Source organism: Polypterus senegalus, chromosome 3 (genome assembly GCF_016835505.1).
Source record: "Polypterus senegalus isolate Bchr_013 chromosome 3, ASM1683550v1, whole genome shotgun sequence".
NCBI classification, from domain to species: domain Eukaryota; kingdom Metazoa; phylum Chordata; class Cladistia; order Polypteriformes; family Polypteridae; genus Polypterus; species Polypterus senegalus.
The window spans coordinates 185692553-185713117 of NC_053156.1; the positions used below are offsets into that span (position 1 = coordinate 185692553).

Sequence of the window (20565 nt, forward strand, 5' to 3'; positions counted from 1 at the left end):
TTCTACATTGCCTTGTAAATCTGATTAATATTTTCTAAAGCTGAGAAAATTGTGCAATATCCTTATTGGGTGGCGATTGGTGACCAATATACAGAAATCTGATTTAGTTGACATGTTAACCATAAAATAGGCCTTCTGCTACATTAATTATTTTCATTGAAAAGTCATTAGGTTTTGAAAACTTAGAAATATATATACAAATTAAACAATTGACAATTTTTACAATTAATTTCAAATGAAGTCCAATGGCTTGTAAATAACAGAGATAATAACACATAACTAATCCTGTTTCTTGTTGTGCAATTCCAGAACATTTTTGGTTAATTTACAAGACTTCCATATGTCTCTCCATATTTGAACCTCCATATTGTAATCCAGATTGTTGACGAATATTATAAACCAACATCCTTTATTCTACAAACTTCCATAAGGTGCTCATCCTGATAAGGCCTAAAATTCTTGAACCATCACATTATATGAATAAAAAAGGAAAAAATATGGCTAATTTTCAAATATTGCAGCAGCTATGCACTGTGATTGCTGCAGATCTTGACCTCACATAAACCAACAGGATCACGGTTTGCTTTTATCAGACCTATAATGAAATTAAAAATTATACAACCCAACTCCTATGTTAATGTTTGCTCTAAGTCTGTCTGGTGTCCTGTCTATTACAGCAGGAATTAAAACAAGGTAGGACAGGTTGTTGATTCATAGTATAATGCATTCAAATAACCACACAAAGTGGACCGGCTTACCTGATAGAGGAAGCAGATAACCCAGAGTAAAATAACAGACATGTAGAACAAATAAAAAGCAACGGACTGGACTGGGATTTCAACCAAGTATCATGGAGCAGTAAGACAACAGCATTAAACACTGGACATCCTGTATTAAAAATGACACATTGTAATGTTTTGCTAAAACTCACAGTTCTGTTTTAAATAGTTTTCTCAGCCAAATATATTCACTGAAAAAAAAAAAATCAGTATCAGATGACTAGATAAGTAAAATGCATTAAAATATTAGTGGAGACAATAACCTTATTTTTGACTAGTACATTGTGGTGCAATTTGAAAAGAATGAAAAAAAACACATGTTGCCTCCTGGACTGCACATTAAACAAAGATGTGAAAAAATAAGACTAAAAGAATACCTTTTTGCATAGAGAAAACTTAACACTGTCACATTCTAACTAATCACATACCTACGGTTAAGTGTACAGTGTGATGCAGAGTCATCATGAGATGTATGGGTTAGAGGGTCTATGTGTTTTTGAAACATTCCTTACCTGAAGTTGTCTGTTGCCACTCTTTCAGCATTTTGGGGGGAAAGTGCATTTAGATGTTTGACAGCATGTCTATTTCCCCTGAGCACAGGGTAAATTAGTTATTTGTTGACAAAAAATGCCATCAAGCAATCAAGTATATGAGAGAAAACTATAAAAAAACAATTTATGGTCCTGTGCACAGCAACCACTACTCCTCAGTTTGGACTGGGAAACTTGCTAGTACTAAATATAAACGTACGAGGTAAATATGAATGGGTAATAGGGTATAAATTAAAGTGAGGATTAAAAATCATCTTTCATCAGGACAAAATAATATATTTGAGTGGCTCATGGACAAAATACTTGATGGGTCTGCCAAAGCCATCACTTCAAAACCCCAATAGTGAAGCATCAGCAATGGCAAAACAAGTTTGAGAGCTGCAGCAAATGTGCAAAGAATTGTTGGCAATATCGCCACAGAGCTTATAGACATTTAAAGCTCCCATTCTAACACAAAAGTAACTAAAGAAATAATGTGATGGCTGTTAATACTCACACAAATTTATTATTAATTGATTTCATTTCTTGACATGATACTAAATTTTACAACTATGCAATAGTCAAGAGGACTTAAATTGTAAGAATAATACTAAGAATGCTACTCTCAAACTCATATGCCACTTTATACTTCAAATACATTTTTAAAAATGCTAATTTCCAGTAGCATTCCAGATACCACTGTATTTCATTGGTTATGCTTTAAAAAATACAATTTCTTTTATGATTATACTGATGCACTTGAACCAATACTTTGTAGCAAAGTATGCATTCTTTTCTTTGAAAACAATTACATTTTTATATAAGTAAATCTATCAAAAGGTATACAGTTTTTTCCAGATAAACATTCCAAAATGCTTTTGTAGAATATTTATAAAGTTCTCCTGTATTGTTTTTGTGTCCTTAGTGTAACAATTACAAGTCCTTCTAGACTGAGCTTCTTCTTTTCATCAGTTGCCTGAATGTAGAGAGACTATGCAGCCCAGTAGAGACTGAGCTAATGGTGGAGTGCTGCTGCATATTACAAATGCAGCCATTAGACCGTAGTTCAGGGAATCTGCCTGATGAGACTTCAGTCTGCTCTATGCAAGTGTCAGATGTGGAAAGATCTCTGGGTATAATCATGGGTATAGAATACTGCAGCTTTTCCCTGCTTTTATACCAAAGGCATGAACACATTGACTGTAAATGCAGAACTTCAGCATACACATTGCGCAAGCCACGCCCAGCAGAAACTGCAGAAGTCACAGTGTCTGCTGGTCCAAACATGCTTGCTTGACCATTGCGGGTGAGCAAAGCTCGGTGTTCTGCGTCTCGTTTTTCATCCTCAGCATTCATGGTCATGAAACGCAGCACTACTAGGTTTAGAAAAGCTCCAATTACTGTCAGCCCAGTGAGTATGTAAATAAAGCTGAATGTCACATATTGGGGATTGTTTTGCAGGGCATGGTCTTTTTGTAGAGCTACATAATCCCCAAATCCAATAGTGGTGAGTGTAATGAAGCAGTAGTAATAAGCCTGAAAAAAAGACCAGTCTTCATAATGTGAGAAGGCTGCTGCACCAATACATAGTGTGCTGATGCATGAGAAAAAGCCAATAGTCACCATGTTTGCCATTGAAACCTCTGACCTTCTTAGTCCAAGGCACTTCTTAATGCGATGCAAGAGGTACTTAACAAATGTGTTGATCCTCTCACCCAGGCTTTGGAACATCACCAGGGTCAAAGGAATCCCAAGAAGGGCATAAAACATACAAAACACCTTTCCACCATCTGTGCTTGGAGCAGCATGTCCATATCCTAAAAAGAAGGAAAAAAAGAAGGTTAAAAGTAAAAAAAAATAAATATATATATATATATATATATATATATATATATATATATATATACATACAGTATATGAGTATTTTGAATACACTGGTTTTAAAACGAAAATTTTGTTATCGTACATGTCAAACATTGTAGTACTGAATTTAAATTTCACAACATAATTGCTCTATTCATTCAGTTTTTGAAAAATGACACTTTAAAAATATATTTAAACTATTGTAGAGAAAAATGCAATAAAATATTATAGACATATATATAAATTACACATGTAATTCTTTTAAACATAATTATTACATACAAAAAGTACTTAGTACTTAATTTCACCTTATGATCCTATGAAGGTGTTTCACTATAGAATGGCCAACAGATCGACTTACCATTATAACATCTCTCCATTTAAGCAAGTTCATCAGAGGCTGTTCTCAAAGAAAAAATCCAAATAAGAGCATAGGAAATGGATTTTTCCAGACACCCAAATGCTAGGTACAAAGAAAAAATCTCTTCAACTAGTAATTTGTAGTTTTTCACCTTTGTATTCCCCAAAAAAAAAAAAAAATTATGGCACTTTTTTTTGTTTCCTTATACCGTTTGCTTACCTGTTACCTGGTCAAGACAAAGAATGGATCAATCCAAAGTTGCATATTTCTATGAAAACCATTTAAATAGCCACTTTACCTCTTCTAGACAATAAAAAGTAATTTTTCTAAATTTCTAAATATAAATTCTTGGCTATGTTGAAGGAATAAGAAAAGAAAACGCTGATTGAGAGCAAAATGTTTGTAGCAAATACTTGACTTTAGGTTGTTACACTTCAAACAATATTAAGAATGAGAAAGACTGCCATTTTTCAACTCAAAATATATTTTAAATAATATTCTAAGTATGAAAATACTTATGCCTTTAAACCAATGTAATTATTTTTTTTAAAAGCTCAATTTTGTTTACTGTGCTTTTCATTTAATTCAATATTGTGTGAAAAAGGTTTGTGAAATTCCAATTTCAAAATGGGATTCAGCTCACCTAAAAATATATAGTACACTGATTTTATTTTATTATTTTTTTTTGTGTGTGTGAGAGGGGTTTGGTGCAGACCAGTGGTACTGGATTGTATTTTGCAAAACTAATTATTATTATCTTCCAAACTTGTTTAAGAATTATACATACAGTATTTGACACTAAAGAATATCTCTAAATGTAGGAAAAGTGTGTATTATACTTCCTCTCATCCATACAGATTTGCTATCTGCTCTTAGGAGAAACTATTCTTGTTGCCACACATACTAGGATGCAGTTTATTCCTTTGTAGTGCAACAATCTGTGACCTTGCAATACTTTTTATCTTTAATAATCACATAGGGTTAAAGCAACATCACAATATGCCCTAAACAACAGTAAACTTATATTTCAAGATGATTTTCTTATATTAGCTGGAAGGTTTCCATTTTCTTTTTGGATAAAATAATTAATGATATTTAGCATATTAACACTAACCCCATTTCAAAAGAAAATCACGAGTCCAAGTAGAGCTTACTACAAAGAGAATCCAGCAATCACTATATTCAGTAGCATCTTCACAGTCACACTATGCAGAAATATAAACTGAAGCAAAGTTGTCCATTCCAGGTACTGACACTATATATTTAAACATCTGTACATTTTATTCTCAATTATAGGCAGCATTATTTTTATACCATATTTTTGCCAAGTTAAAATATACTTTCCTTTCCAGTTAAATATACTTTCCTGATTTTTAAATATAGAAAGATTTCATTTAGACATATTCACCATACTTATAAAAATCATCACTATACAACACATTTAACTCTCTGCTACTAGTGATGTTTTTTTTTAATATTCTACATAGCCCTCCAATACACAGTTGATAAATAATCCACTTCAGCATGTCTGGTAAATTGTTCGGGCTTCTTTTAAATTTGATTTTTTTCAGGGCACTAAACCAGGCAATTGAGCTTAAAGTGATACCAGACTGGATAACATTCATAAGGTACCTGTTAATTAATTAATTAATAATACTGTTTGTATTAATATCCAAATTTAGACTGTTTTTGATGCGAGTTCCTAGATATTTACATTAAATTACAATCTCTACTTTCTGTCCCAGAATGATTAGGGCTAAACATACAGATTTCTGTCTCAGAAATTAAAACTCATTTATTTAGTCTAACTGACATTGATAGAAAGATAATCAATGATACTTGTTATTTTGTTACTTATAAAACTTCAGTTGTTCTATCAACTAACTAAGCAATACACTTACATTAGTTTAATCACCATCATGTTATAAGCAAAGTTAATAAAAAAAATTATTCTTATTCTTTGGCAGGTCACTGGTGTATAGTGTAATTATTAACTGAGATAGAACCGTTACAAGCCCCTGGTTGGATAAAAGGACCCTTGAGACATAAAAATACACAGTGAAGGAATGCTGAGGTATGTAAATGAGATGATGCAATGTGAAGTAGTAGAAAATAAAGGCAGAGGTGACAAGGCAAAAATCAATCAGGAACACAACAGAAATGATAGAACAACAGTTGTAAGAGTTCAAGATATCAAGAGACAGGAGTTTGCAAATGAGCTGCTGAATAAGGAAAGGAACAGAATTATGTTATGGATTTTGAAGGTGATGGCAAAAGAAAATGCAGGTGTAAATTTCTTGAAAAACAACAATGTCATGTCATAATAATGACATTATTGTACCTGGAGAAATATAATGGATTCAGAAAGTATTCAAATCCCCTTACTTTTTGCATACATACTGTATGTTTACTTTACTTTATTGTGTTTTAAATTTAATTGTAACTAGCAGACCACGTGCGCTTCGCTGCAGTCACTGTAGTTGGAATAATTATGTATCTACATGTGACTTATAGAGCTTCTTTATATAGAACATTTTTGGTTTGTCCTAAACACTAAGAAACACTAAAGGAAAAAATACTATTCAGTAAGTACTGCGTCTAGTAAACAGTAAATCTGTAAAGGAGAGAGGACTAAACACTAAGGAAAAAGAACGGCAAGACCGCGTCAGCTGTGGAGCTCAGCTAAGAGCAAAATAAAATGAATGAAATGACATGAATGGGAGGGGAGATGATCACGTGACTCCCCTACCCGCCTTAACTCTCAATCCCTCCACAAACACAGTCTCTCAGATCCCAACTCTCCTTTATATAAATCAGTAAAGGAGAGAGGACTAAAAAGTAAGGAAAAAGAACGGCAAGGCCACGTCAGCTGCAGAGCTCAGCGGAGCTCAGCTCGGAGCGAAATGAAGTTAATGAAATGAGGTGAATGGGAGGGGAGATGATCACGTGTCTCCCACACCCGCCTTAACTCTCCATCCCTCCACAAACACACAAACACAGTCTCTCGGATCTCAAATCTCCTTTATATGTATATATAATAAAATTAGCAGTTTTTATCAATCAATCTACACTCAATAACTCATAATGACAGATATGGCATTTGCCCCAAGCCATGAAGTCCCAATAACTCTCTATAGAACTGGATAATAATTTACTTACAGTCCACACAAGTTGCTGACTCAAGGACCCCAAACACAATTACTCGGTTTGCTCCTGGGTAGTGGGAAACAAACAGCAAAAACCATTTAAAAGCAAAATATGTCAATGTACAAACAGATGAAAGACCAAGTTGATTGCTAATGGTGAGAGAGCAGGAAGCATTTAAGTGGTGAGTGTATGATCATATGGCTTGGTAGTAGAAGTGAGATTTTCGATCCAATGTATGGTTTGTTGGAAGGAGTGCATAAAAGGTGTTAGGTTTTTAAACAGTTTTCTGGAGTTGCAAAGAATGATGATTTAGTAAGTGTAAATTTAGACAATAGAAATTGAATTGATTTGAGAAATTTTAGATGCTATTCTACTTAGGTGTCATGTTGAGTGGAGATGGAGGGATGGAAACAGCAGTGATAGTAGGGGAGTTAGTAATGACTGAATGAAATAACTGGGATGAAAATGATCAGATTAATGTGTGCAATGGAGAGGAAGGAGAATGCTGAGTTAAAAGAAAGACAGAGGTGAGGTGATGGATGGTGTACTGTGGAAATACAATAAGGTTGTTTGGGCAAGTGGAACAAAAAGCAGGGAATGAATGAATGAATGAATGGAATGAAGAGGAACATTGAACAAGACGTAGTTGAAGGTGTTGTAAATTAATATGAAAATAAATAATAAATAACCTGGTGTAAAATTTTGACAGATCACTATGCAGACAATACAAATTTCCATACCGGATCGGTCAAAGCCCAGGTTAACAACGGCTGACACCACTACTGTTAGCCAACAGGGTGCTGGAGGAGATTAGGCTACTGTTGACCGAAGAAAGAGAAGAAGAGGGGGAGAGTTGAACTGTGGGTAGGAACTTTAAATGCTGGCAATATGACTGGTAAGGGAAGAGAGTTAGCAGATATTATGGAGAGAAGGAAGGTTAATATATTGTGCGTACAGGAGACTAAATGGAAGGGGAGTAAGGCCAGGTGGATCGAAGGTGGATTCAAATTGTTCTATCATTGTGTGGATGGGAGGAGAAATGGGGTAGTGATTATTATACAGGAACAGTATGTCAAGAGTGTTTTGTAGGTGAAAGAGTGTCAGACAGAGTAATTATTATGAAGCTGGAAACTGAAGGTGTGATGATGAATGTTATTTGTTCGATGGATGAGAAAAGATTTCTGGAGAGATCTGGATGAGGTGATGGACAGTGTACCCAAGGGACAGAAAGTGGTTATTAGAGTGGATTACAATGGACATGTTGGTGAAGGGAACAGAGGAGATGAGGAGGTGATGTGTAGGTATGGTGTCAAGAAGTAGAATGAAGAAGGCCAGGGGATAGTGGATTTTGCAAAAAGGATGGGTATGGCTGTGGTGAATATGTATTTTAAAAAGAGGGAGAAACATAGGGTGACATACAAGAGTGGTGGAAGATGCACACAGGTAGATTATATCGTATGCAGAAGAGTCAATCTGAAGGAGATGAAAGACTGCAAAGTGGTGGCAGGGGAAAGGGTAGTTAGGCAGCATAGGATGGTGGTCTCTAGGATGACCTTGGAGATCAAGAAGAAGAGGAGGAGAGGGAGGGCAGAGCAAAAGATCAAATGGTGGAAGTTGAAAAAGGAAGACAGTAAGGTTGAGTTTAGGGAGGAAGTAAGACAGGCACTGGGTGGCAGTGAAGAGTTGCCAGACAGCTGGGCAACTGCAGATGAAGTAGTAAGAATGACAACAAGAAGGGTGCTTGGCATGACATCTGGACATAGGAAGGAGGAAAAGGAAAACTGATGGTGGAATGGGGAAGTACAGGAGAGTATACAGAGGAAGAGGATGGCAAAGAAGAAGTGGGATAATCAGAGAGATGCAGAAAGTAGGAAAAAGTACGAGGAGATAAGGCACGATGTGAAGAGAGAGGTGGTGAAGGCTAAAGAAAAGGAATATGAAGAGTTCTATGAGAGGCTGGACATTAAAGAGAGAGAAAAGGACCTGTACCAATTGGCTAGACAGAGGGACCAAGCTGGGAAAGATGTGCAGCAGATTAGGGTGATAAAGGATAGTAGTTATACAGAAGCTAATGTCACACAGATGACTGATGACTTTAAGCCCTGCCCAAAAATGTGATTTATGAAAATATGCTAAATATGATTTATGAAAATATGCTTTATGAAAATATGAACATATGCAAATATGAAACTATAAAAGTATGAAAATATATTTAGGTTAATAAGATTTATAAGCTATAAACTTAGGACAAGTGGCTTTATTTTATAAACACTAGTTTCAAAATTAATATACACTTAAATATTAAATATTTAAATATACACTTATCTTGCAGTCATAGCTATGCCTATGTGTAACTTTCTGAAAATATTCACACACCCGCGCTAAGATATAAACTCACGACACACACAACCTCATTTTATAAACACTTATCATGCTTTTTAGTCATGCATAGTTCTGCATAGCCGTAACTGTCTTGAAAACGCTATAAAGTGAAATATTCACTTATCCTGCGCAAAAGACAAGTCCACACAAGTGTGCCTCTTTTTATAAATCGGGAGAAAAAAAATTTCTTTCATCGCCAGTAGGCATTTCGAGACCCAGGAAGCCCCCTGCCAGGCGACCACATTTGGCCGCCAATTTTAAATGGGGAACAAACATTCTTTCACAGGACATGGACACCTCTGGTGTTAAACTTCAGTTAATAAATAGCGAGAACCAGGAAGCCCCCTTCCAGGCGACCACATTTGGCCGCCAATTTTAAACGCTTGGGAAACAAACTTTAGTGTTAAAATATTTATTGTAACAATTCATGCTTTTTTATTTAATGAAATCGGAAAATCATATGATTATTAAACCAACCCCACACCATTCAACGGGGTTCGAGAATAAAGAATATAAGTTGCTTTTAAAACTCATAAGGCCCTGCTCTTTGTTAACTCGTTAATCGGTTAAATGTCAAAGCCTTTTTAAATACCTATGGTCTAAGAACAATATTATTAGATGAACTACTTCCTACTAACGACTCTCTCTTATATATCAAAATACACAATGAACTTTAAAAGCTTGCAAGAAAAGTTATTAAAAACCTCCGCGTTGAGCACAGCTGTTTCTCGCTGTCTATGGTACTTGATAAAAAGTTAATTATATGACGAATACAAACACAGCTCTTTCCGATACTGTATTTCAGCCGAGTTAATCGTGTAAATGTCAAAATTGATCTCGTTTCATATGGTTTGCATGTACCCCCATTTATATCAACTTTAAAATACACGTGGCGATCTAAGAAAACAATCTCTCTGTAAAACATAACGTTTACATGATTTAAGCCCTTTCCAATTGATATCATTCATATCCAACTTGACCCTATAATGCTGAAGTCACAAAAAATCACTAGATGCATAAAGTAAAATCTTAAAACACAAAAATGTACAGAACGTGTGCTCCCCAACTGTAAAGCCACGCCCTTTTCAACATTACCGTGACGTGTCACTGCTTTTGACAACCCCATGCTGCAGTGCACTATCCAGTTAATGACATACTTACTGTCTCTCTGTTGGTGTGGTCAGGCGATGTGATATGGCTTTAGGGAAATGCCTGCCTCATTGTTAGTTAAAAAACAATTTAACCCTAAATGCATTGTCATTTAGATTCAAGCTATTATCACATATTCACTCTATCCTTTTGCTGGATTGTACGTTATGGTCACATTTTGGTGCCTAAGCTTTAACACTTTATTTACTTATCACCTTTCTTTAACACAACATTATGGTGGTTGCATTTTCTGTCTCTAAGAAGCTATGTCTTAAATGTTATGTTTTCAAGTACACTATATCTTTGGTGGTAATTGTAATTTTAACTTTTCCTATATTATCCTGGATAATATCCCTAAATAGCACAATTCTGGCAAACCACAGAATAGATCTGAGAGGATGCCATATTCAGTTCAACAAGGTATTATAAAGTATTAAAAATTATGGCTACTACAGATGCAAATTTCACACTTTCAAATGCTTGAGGATCCTGGTTGTAATTTTTGCCATGGATTAAGGGAAACCCACATTAACAAAGTATGGAATGTTAAAGGGATTAAACAAAAACAAAAAAAAAAAATCCAAATCATCAAGATCCTAGATTATGAAAACTGGAACACATGATGATCATTTTGGCTTTGCAAAATGTCCCAGATTAAAATATGCAAAATACAAAAATAAGCACAAAATATAACAATACAGTGGACATTCTGCATCGATAACATTTAGCCAAAAAAACAAATGCTGGATTTATAAAATGTATCAGAGTCTCTCTTACATCTTGTTGACTGTAAATATGGTAGTTTGTGCACTTTTACCGTGTTGAGGAAAGTGAATTTGTTGAAGTCTAACCATGGAGAACAGAATGTAGCAGTACTGCCTCACAGCCCCTCAAAGCTGAGTTGAAATCCTGACCCTAGCTATATAATGTTTACATGTTCTCTCTCTATCTACATGGGCTTTCTCCTTGTGCCTGACGCTGGCCTTGGATTAATCATGTTCACAAATGAACGTATGTACTTAAAAGGTTGGGTCCTCCATATGTTGGTTACGTTTATGCAATGTAAGTCTGATTTATAATAGTTTTCCCCAAAACTGCAGGAACAGGTTCTGATACCACATCCTAAAAATGTATGGATGGTTGTGGCTTATTCAAATGATCCTCATAAAGAAAATTCAAGCCATTGTTAATTGATACTGTTTTCATATTACACCCAGATTCAGCCTGAGCAAGACTGAAATTTCCTTTCCTGGATTAGTCAATCTGAGCCAATCTTGGTGTAAAGAAAATCTGATGCTAATCAAAAGCTTTTACCTTGTGCATTATGTAGCATGCCAAAAGTACCTGGGGAATCAGAAGTTCTACTGTATCATGTAAAGTCAGGGAGAACTATAGAAAGCCCTGCCCCAAAGCTTTGTCACTCTGGGCCTCCACTAAACTATCTGCATTTACTGGAAATTTTACTCTTCAAGCAGTCTGATTTTTGTCAGGAGGAAGTTGGTGAGACACCCAGGAAAAACAAATGAAAGCCATTGCACTTACTGTTTGATTATCTGCATACAGCTTAAGGTCATAGCCACTGAGCTCCACACAGAATATTATTGCGGTGACCCCTTAAAAAAAGTGAATCCATTTTTTCGTTCGGAGCGCTGTCCACCCACGTCTACCATTTTGAATGTCAGCTCTTTAAAGGTAAACTTGTTTTCTACAATACCAGTTGTCATGTCTCAGGACTGGAGAATGTCTTCAACGGTTGGGGATATAGTCAACCGCAGCGATGCGATCAAGGTCATTAAGATAGTAAGCAGCATTATCCTCCAAGTGATATTCATCGGAGCGACAGAAGCACTCTTGGAAACCTGGGTCAACCCAGAGCCTCTTCATGAACCCCTGCAGCTCTGGTGTAATCTCCCCTTTGCTCTCAGCAGGACCAGTCAGTGCAAACAGCTGAACAGCATCATAGGCTCTCAGGTGCACACGCTTATCCAGCCGGCTTCTGCTCACCTCCCTGTATAACTACAAGAGAGGGAAGTGGCCGTTCTGGTTGGTGTGGAGAGGTGAGAGACACTTGACGGAGGCAACTCACATGCATAACAACAGAGCAGGAAAATAATCTGTAAATCTTAAAAAACATTGCTGGCGCCTTTTAGATAGATTTGTGCGTGACATAAATAGATAATTATAAGCCACACCACAAGGCAGCTAGGCCTAGAAATATGATATTTGAATAATGGAAGTTCAACAATGTTGTTCTTTTATACATATATTGAGTGCATGTCTTTTCAGAACCTAATGAAGCTAACTTCACAACTAGTCAATGAGTACAGTAACATACCCATCCCAGTCTGTGTATCGGATTAAAAGATTAACGCTCTGGCACTACACCTCAAGAGATATGACACCTGGCCGTGTATGGTGAGTTTATAACTTAGAACTTTAGGAGTGAATATTTTTTAGAAAGTCACACATATGCGTGGCTTTGCATGCAGGATAAGTGTATATTTAATTTTATAATATTAGTTTTGAATCTAATGTTTATAAAATGAGGTCATGTGTGTGTGAATATTTTCAGAAAGTTTACACATAGGCATAGCTATGACGGTAAGACAAGTGAATATTAATTTTGAATGTAGTGTTTATAAAATGAAGACGTGTGTCGTTAGTTTATAAGCGCGGGTGTGTGAATATGTTGAGAAAGTTACACACAGGCATAGCTATGACGGCAAGATAAGTATATATTTAATTTCTTAATATTAATTTTGAATCTAGTGTTTATAAAATGAGGCCGTGTATGGTGAGTTTATAACTTAGAGCATTGTTAGAAAGTCACACATATGCGTGGCTTTGCATGCAGGATAAGTGTATATTTAATATTAGTTTTGAATCTAGTTTTTATAAAATGAGGTTGTGTGTGTCATTAGTTTAAAAGCGCGGGTGTGTGAATATTTTCAGAAAGTTACACATAGTCATAGCTATGACGGTAAAACAAGTGTATATTTAATTTCTTAATATTAATTTTGAATCTAGTGTTTATAAAATGAGGCCGTGTATGGTGAGTTTATATCTTAGCGCGGATGTGTGAATATTTTATAGTGTTTTTTATGTAGTCACACATATGCGTGGCTTTGCATGCAGGATAAGTGTATATTTAATTTTATAATATTAGTTTTGAATCTAGTGTTTATAAAATGAGGTCGTGTGTGTCGTGAGTTTATAAGCATGGGTGTGTGAATATTTTCAGAAAGTTACACATAGGCATAGCTATGATGGTAAGACAAGTGTATATTTAATTTCTTAATATTAATTTTTAATCTAGTGTTTATAAAATAAAGCCACATGTCCTAAGTTTATAGCTTATAAATCTTATTAACCTAAATATATTTTCATATTTTTATAGTTTCATATTTGCATATGTTCATATTTTCATAAATCATATTAACAAATTATATTTTCATAAAGAATATTTTCATATTTTCATAAATCATATTTTGCATATTTTCATAAATCATATTTTCATATTTTGGGGACGGGGCTTAAAGTCATCAATCATATCTGGGGCAGGGGCTGAAGGTCATCAATCATTCGTGTGACATTAGCTGTCTGTATAACTACTAAGGATAAAGATGGAAATGTACTTACAAGTGAGGAGGGTGTGTTTTTCCAGATGACATACTTGTGGAAGCATGGAGGTGTTTAGGAGAGATGGCAGTGGAATTTTTAACCAGATTGTTTAATGGAATCGTGGAAAGTGAAAGGATGCCTGAGGAGTGGAGAAGAAGTGTACTAGTACCGATTTTTAAGAATAAGGGAGATGTGCAGAACTGTAGTAACTACACGGGGATAAAGTTGATGAGCCACAGCATGAAGTTATGGGAAAGAGTAGTTGAAGCTAGGTTAAGAAGTGAGGTGATGATTAGTGAGCAGCCAAGGAAGAGCACCACAGATGTAATGTTTGCTTTGAGGATGTTGATGGAGAAGTATAGAGAAGGCCAGAAGGAGTTGCATTATGTTGTTGTGGACCTGGAGAAAGCATATGACAGGGTGCCTTGAGAGGAGCTGAGGAATTCGGGAGTGGCTTAGAAGTACGAAAGAGTTGTACTGGATATGTATGAGGGAAGTGTGACAGTGGTGAGGTCTGCGGTAGGAGTGACGGATGCATTCAGAGTGGAGGTAGGATTACATCAGAGATCAGCTCTGAGCACTTTCTTATTTGCAATGGTGATATGCAGGTTGACAGACGAGATTAAACAGGAGTCCCCATGGACTATGATGTTTGCTGATGCCATAGCGAGAGTAGGGAGCAGGTTGAGGAGACCCTGGAGATTTGCAGGTTTGCTCTAGAGAGGAGAGGAATGAAGGTCAATAAGAACAAGACAGAATAAATGTGTGTGAATGAGAGGGAGGTCAGAGGAATGGTGAGGATGCAGTGAGTAGAGTTGGTGAAGGTCGATGAGTTTAAATACTTGGGACCAACAATTCAGAGTAACAGGGATTGTGGAAGAGAGGTGAAAGAAAAAGTGCAGGGAGGGTGGAATGAGTGGAGAAGAGTGTCAGGAGTGATTTGTGATAGACGGGCATCAGCAAGAGTGAAGGGAAGGTCTACAGGACAGTTGTGAGACCGGTTATGTTATATGGGTTGGAGATGGTGGCACAGACCAGAAAACAGGAGACAGAGCTGGAGGTGGCAGAGTAAAAGATGTTAAGATTCGCATTGGGTGTGACAAGGATGGACAGGGTTAGAAATGAGTACCTTAGAGGGTCAGCTCAAATTGGAAGGTTGGGAGACAAAGTCAAAGAGGTGAGATTACGTTGTTTTGGACATATGCAGTAAAGAGATGCTGGGTATATTGGGAAAAGGATGTTAATGATAGAGTTGCCAGGCAAGAGGAAAACTGGAAGGCCTAAGGGAAGGTTTATAGATGTGGTGAGAGAGGACATGCAGGTGGTGGATGTAACAAGAGCAAGATGTAGAAGATAGGGCGATATGGAAGAAGATGATCCACTGTGGCAACCCCTAACAGGAGCAACCAAAAGAAGATGAAGAAGAAGAATTAAAAAAATGCTTAAGCTGATACATTATTTTCTCAATATCAGTTATGATATAAATAATAAAATATTGAAAATTTTTTTGGTTTGGAAGAATCAGAAAAAGATGGCATTGTGTGTGTGCATCTTTGTAATTGACTGGCGCTCTGTCTGGGGATTGATCTTGACTTGCACGTAATGCAAGAGGCTCCAGCTATAACGGTATTATGGGGTTAAGGTCAGGCGAGTTTGCTGGCCAATCAAGAACAGGGATACCATGGTCCTTAAACCAGGTACTGGTAGCTTTGGCACTTTGTGCAGGTGCCAGGTCCTGTTGGAAAATGAAATCTGCATTTCCATAAAGTTCGTCAGCAGCAGGAAGCATGAAGTGCTCTAAAACTACCTGGTAGATGGCTGCGTTGACTTTGGACCTCAGAAAACACAATGGACCAACACCAGCAGATGACATGGCACCCCAAACCATCACTGACTGTGGAAACTTTACACTGGACCTCAAGCAACGTGGATTCTGTGCTCTCTCTCTTCCCCAGACTCTGGGACCTTGATTTCCAAAGGAAATGCAAAATTTACTTTCATCAGAGAACATAACTTTGGACCACTCAGCAGCAGTTTTGTCTTTAGCCCAGGCGAGACGCTTCTGACGCTGTCTCTTGTTCAAGAGTGGCTTGACACAAGAAATGCGACAGCTGAAACCCATGTCTTACATAGGTCTGTGCGTGGTGGTTCTTGAAGCACTGACTCCAGCTGCAGTCCACTCTTTGTAAATCTCCCCCACAGTTTTGAAAGGTTTTTATTTCACAATCCTCTCCAGGGTGCAGCTATCCCTATTGCTTGTACAGTACACGTTTTTCTACCACATCTTGTCCTTCCCTTCACCTCTCTATTAATGTGCTTGGACACAGAGCTCTGTGAACAGCCAGCCTCTTTAGCAATGACCTTTTGTGTCTTGCCCTCCTTGTGCAAGGTGTCAATGGTCGTCTTTTGGACAACTGTCAAGTCAGCAGTCTTCCCCATGTTTGTGTAGCCTACAGAACTAGACTGAGAGACCGTTTAAAGGCTTTTGCAGATGTTTTGAGTTAATTAGCTGATTAGAGTGTGGCACCACTGTCTTCAATATTGAACCTTTTCACAATATTCTAATTTTCCGAGATACTGAATTTGGGACTTTCATTAGTTGTCAGTTATAATCATCAAAATTAAAAGAAATAAACATTTGAAATACATCAGTCTGTGTGTAATGAATGAATCTAATATACAAGTTTCACTTTTTGAACGGAATTACTGAAATAAATCAACTTTGTCATGATATTCTAATTTTATGACCAGCACCTGTATATTACAAACAATGGAAGAGGCTATGTTTACCAACAGATCATCTCATGAGAGAGGTCCTATGGGACAACATAATGGCTAACACTTAGAAAATGAATACAAATAGAATTGGATAATTATATTTGGGACTGGCCTGAATCCCTTTACTTGGACAGCAACTGGACTACATTAAAAGCAAAATTACCAATAAAATACCCACTCAAATCAAATTAGAGAGCATGTCATTTTATTCAGGGATGTATGAGATTTTAGATAGAGCTGCCAGGCAAGAGGAAAAGAGGAAAACCTAACAGGAGCAGCTGAAAGAAGAAGAAAAGAGAACTCAGCTGCACATGCTAACTCTGGCAAATCAACCACTACAACCTACAGTGGTATCAGTCCGGGCAGTTATTTCCATACTCTTAGACTCGGAATTGATGTCACTTAAGTGGCCATCTGCAACACTAGAAGCAGTAATGTCCAGTTGTAGGAAACATAAATTGCCCAGTGGCCAAATATTAGAGTGGAGCAACTCTTTCCACCTCCACCACTAGCTGCCTTCTAGCAATTAACTGGTCTACCTCTGTAGTGTTTTTGTTTCCTTTCAGACTCCTGCTTTTGCAGCTCTATCCCTGTGTTGAATGTTGAAATGAATGGGAAACATTTCAGATTTTTAGTTGACACTGAAGCTACTGGCCCTAATATTAGAATCCAAGAGCTGATGTGTGAGCAAGTAACTGTTATTGTGGTGGAAGGGCTAGCACAAGTCACATGTCAAACACAGAATATGTTGTTTTAGGGCTTTTATTAGCATAGCACTCACTCCACCTGTCCAAGCATTCACCTGTCAATCACCTAGGTAGGGACCTTTTATGTAAGTTCAAATGTCATATTTCCTGTACACTCAACAAGCTATTCTTACATCTTCTAGTCCCAGGTAAATAACAATCCTTCGTCTATAGTACTTTATTGGACAAATCTGTGCAGACATTTACTTCAGAAACTGGCTACAGCACCTGATGGGAGACTCCCAAATTACAGTAAGTCACTTTTTCCTCTTCACAAGTCTTAATACCAAAATACAATGATTCACACAAAGCAGTCACTTTCATCTCTAAATGTCTTGATTGTGTAGCTGAAGCACTTTTGTCATGCCTCAAAGCAGTAGTTGCTGCTAATATATAGTGGATCCAGGTAAGTCAATTCATCAGGGTTCCCTTGTTATGCTTTTTGTGTCACATGATATAGCTTTAATGTTAACCACTAAAACAACTCTGCACCTAACAACTGCCAGACTCAGAAACTTTGTTTTCATGCTTCTAAATCTGTTCTCCCAACTATCCTGGGTGGAAAACAACATCATTGTACTTTGCTCACAGACCTTTGTACCAAACCTTTAAATGATTTAGGGACAATCCCACTTGATAATGCTGAACTGATGCTCTTTATAGATGGTTCATGTTATCATCTGTCTGTAGGTCAGTGTGTTACTGGCCATACTGTTTGTATAGAATTTGACATTTTAGAATCAGGATCCCTTCCACCACCATTTGCCCTAGATGAAGCCTGTGTTCTAGCTAGTGGTAGTTCTGTCAATATTTACACATGCAGTAAGTATGCCTTTGACACATGATTTTGGTTTCCTTGGAGAAAACAAGGTGACATTACACCTTTTTGGGATTAAATATGTATCTCTGGTCAAATATATTTTTCATTCTTTACTTCTTCCTTGTCAAATTAATGTAGCTAAATGAGAATCTCATACTAATCAGGTAGACTCTATCTCTTTAGAAAAAGAGAGAGCTAATGTGGCCACCAGCTCTACTGATCAACTAATACTTCTGCTGGCCAAGCAGACATTAATTCTGATTTTTCTAGTCAACCATCAACTTTGTTGCTAATTCAGTTCTCTGCCCCTCCCCATGAAAAGGCCTCATAAATTAGGGCAGGCTATTTACAGTCCGGGATGAACCTTGTAAGTCACCTAATTGACATCCAGTGACACAGTCCTCACTGCATAGTCAGTTCAGAAAATTAGCTCATGTGCTGACATGTGTCAAAAGGAGGCATGATAGATACTGTTGAATAAGATTGATTTTCTCCAGGATTTTCCACCATAGCAGCTAGACACTGTGAATAATGCTTAATCTGTCAGCAATATAATGTGGGTGCTCCAGATAAATGTTACTATTTTGCTTTTCTAAAACCTTTGGGATCATTTGTTCATATACATGACGGAATATGCTCAGCTACCTAAATGTCAGAAATTAGTATTTATTAGTAGCTGTGGATATATCCTCAAAATGAAGGAAGATGCTACTTCAGTAACGAAATTATCCCCAAATTTTGATTTCCGTTACCCATTCCTATGGATCAAGACAGCCATTTTGTGTATAAAATGATTGAAGCCATTTGTTCAGAGTTACAAATTAAAAAAATAGCTCACTTGTGTACCATCCTCAAAGCTCAAAACAAGTAGAACAGAACAATTTGACTGTTAAAAACAAGTTTGCCAAACTGTAAAAGAACAGGACTGAAGTGACTATTGGCATTGCCTTTAGGATTTATGTACATATAGGATATCCCAAATAAAACTACAGGCATATCTCCTCATGAAGCACTTATGAAACAACAGCTGGGTCAACCAGCTGGCATTAAAGTGTATTATTGATAGAGTAATGCAGTATTGTTTAGTAACAAGAAAGTCTCTCAGATCTTTGTATCAAGATGTGAATGATGTCTTCCCAAGCTAAAAACAGTAAATGCACATTTGTTTGAACCAAGAGATTGGGTACTTGTTAAAGAGTTCAAGGTACTGGTTGATAATGCATTGCATGACCCCTTTTTTAACTAGTTCATAGCAGGTTTTCCTCACTACTACCTTAGCCCTCAAATTGGAAGGGGGTCCTAAACTTGATCCATGCTTCACACTTTAACAAGGTGGTTACTGCAACAGATGTGACAAAAGCTCCCGAATACCTACTGGAAGATTCCAGTTAGGCAGCCTCCTGGGAAGAAGGAAAATCTTGAATAGAAGTGTCTATAAAGAGGGTGCTGGTGACAAAGATTGGTGGTCATAAAGAGAGAGTAGCAAAAAGCACATTCAGTCTAATTAATTAAAATACATATTGTACAGTACCAAAAAGAAATGCTAAGTGATGTAATCTTATACCTGTATTATTTTGTAACAGGCCTAATATTATTAACTATTTGGTCCAAAAGTATTCTAACAGTAGCACTCCCAAAAAGAGATAGAAGGGACATTAGGAATAAAAGGCATGTATTAAAACTTATCAATCATGAATAAATGAACAACATTCATGGTATAAATACATATATTGTTTAATCCCAATATTGTGCACATCATACTGATTCTAATCGTAATTAGTCAGGTTTTGAGTTTGCATGGCCTTACCACAGGCCTCATTTACTGGAGACTCTTAAGTTTCCAGATGGCTGAAGCTGTGGATAAACTGGCAGATACAATGGTTTCTAGGACAACAGTGGTGATGCAGAATCAAGTTGCATTGGATATGGTGTGTCAGTCAAAGCGGTACCTGTGCTGTAATAGTTGTAACTTGTTGTATCTATCGTGGAACGAGCACCGGACACAGACAGGCGGACATGTTTCAAAGCACCACTACACGTTTATTTACACAATATTTAAAATTAATAAAGTGCACACAACCCACAAACACCCCCAAAGTACAGGCCTCACACTGCCTCTTCCTCTCTTCAGGCCTCCTCCTTGCCTCTCCTCCCAAGCTCTGTCCTTCTCCTCACTCGACTCAAGAACATGAACAGAGGGAGGCGGCCCCTTTTATAGTCACCCAGATGTGCTCCAGGCGCCTCCTGACAATCTTCCGCCGGCACTCCCCAGTGTGGTGGAAGTGCCGGCTGTGAAACTGGAAGCACTCCAGGTGTCCCCAATTCTCTTCCCCCCAGCACTTCCGGGTGTGGCAGAAGTGCTGAGGTCCAGGGCTTCCAAGGCATTGGG

General features: G+C 37.2%; 1 protein-coding gene across 1 annotated transcript in view; it reads right to left on the bottom strand.

The window, feature by feature from the left end:
- Positions 1–1441: 1441 nt before the first annotated feature.
- The window catches only part of kcnk3a (potassium channel, subfamily K, member 3a), a 264492-nt gene continuing 245368 nt past the window's right edge, over positions 1442–20565 (bottom strand). Inside the window, exon 2 of the mRNA XM_039748298.1 lies at positions 1442–3126. Within this exon, the coding sequence (XP_039604232.1) occupies positions 2255–3126 (872 nt within the window). The 3' untranslated portion in view covers positions 1442–2254. The remainder of the gene's footprint in view (positions 3127–20565) is intronic.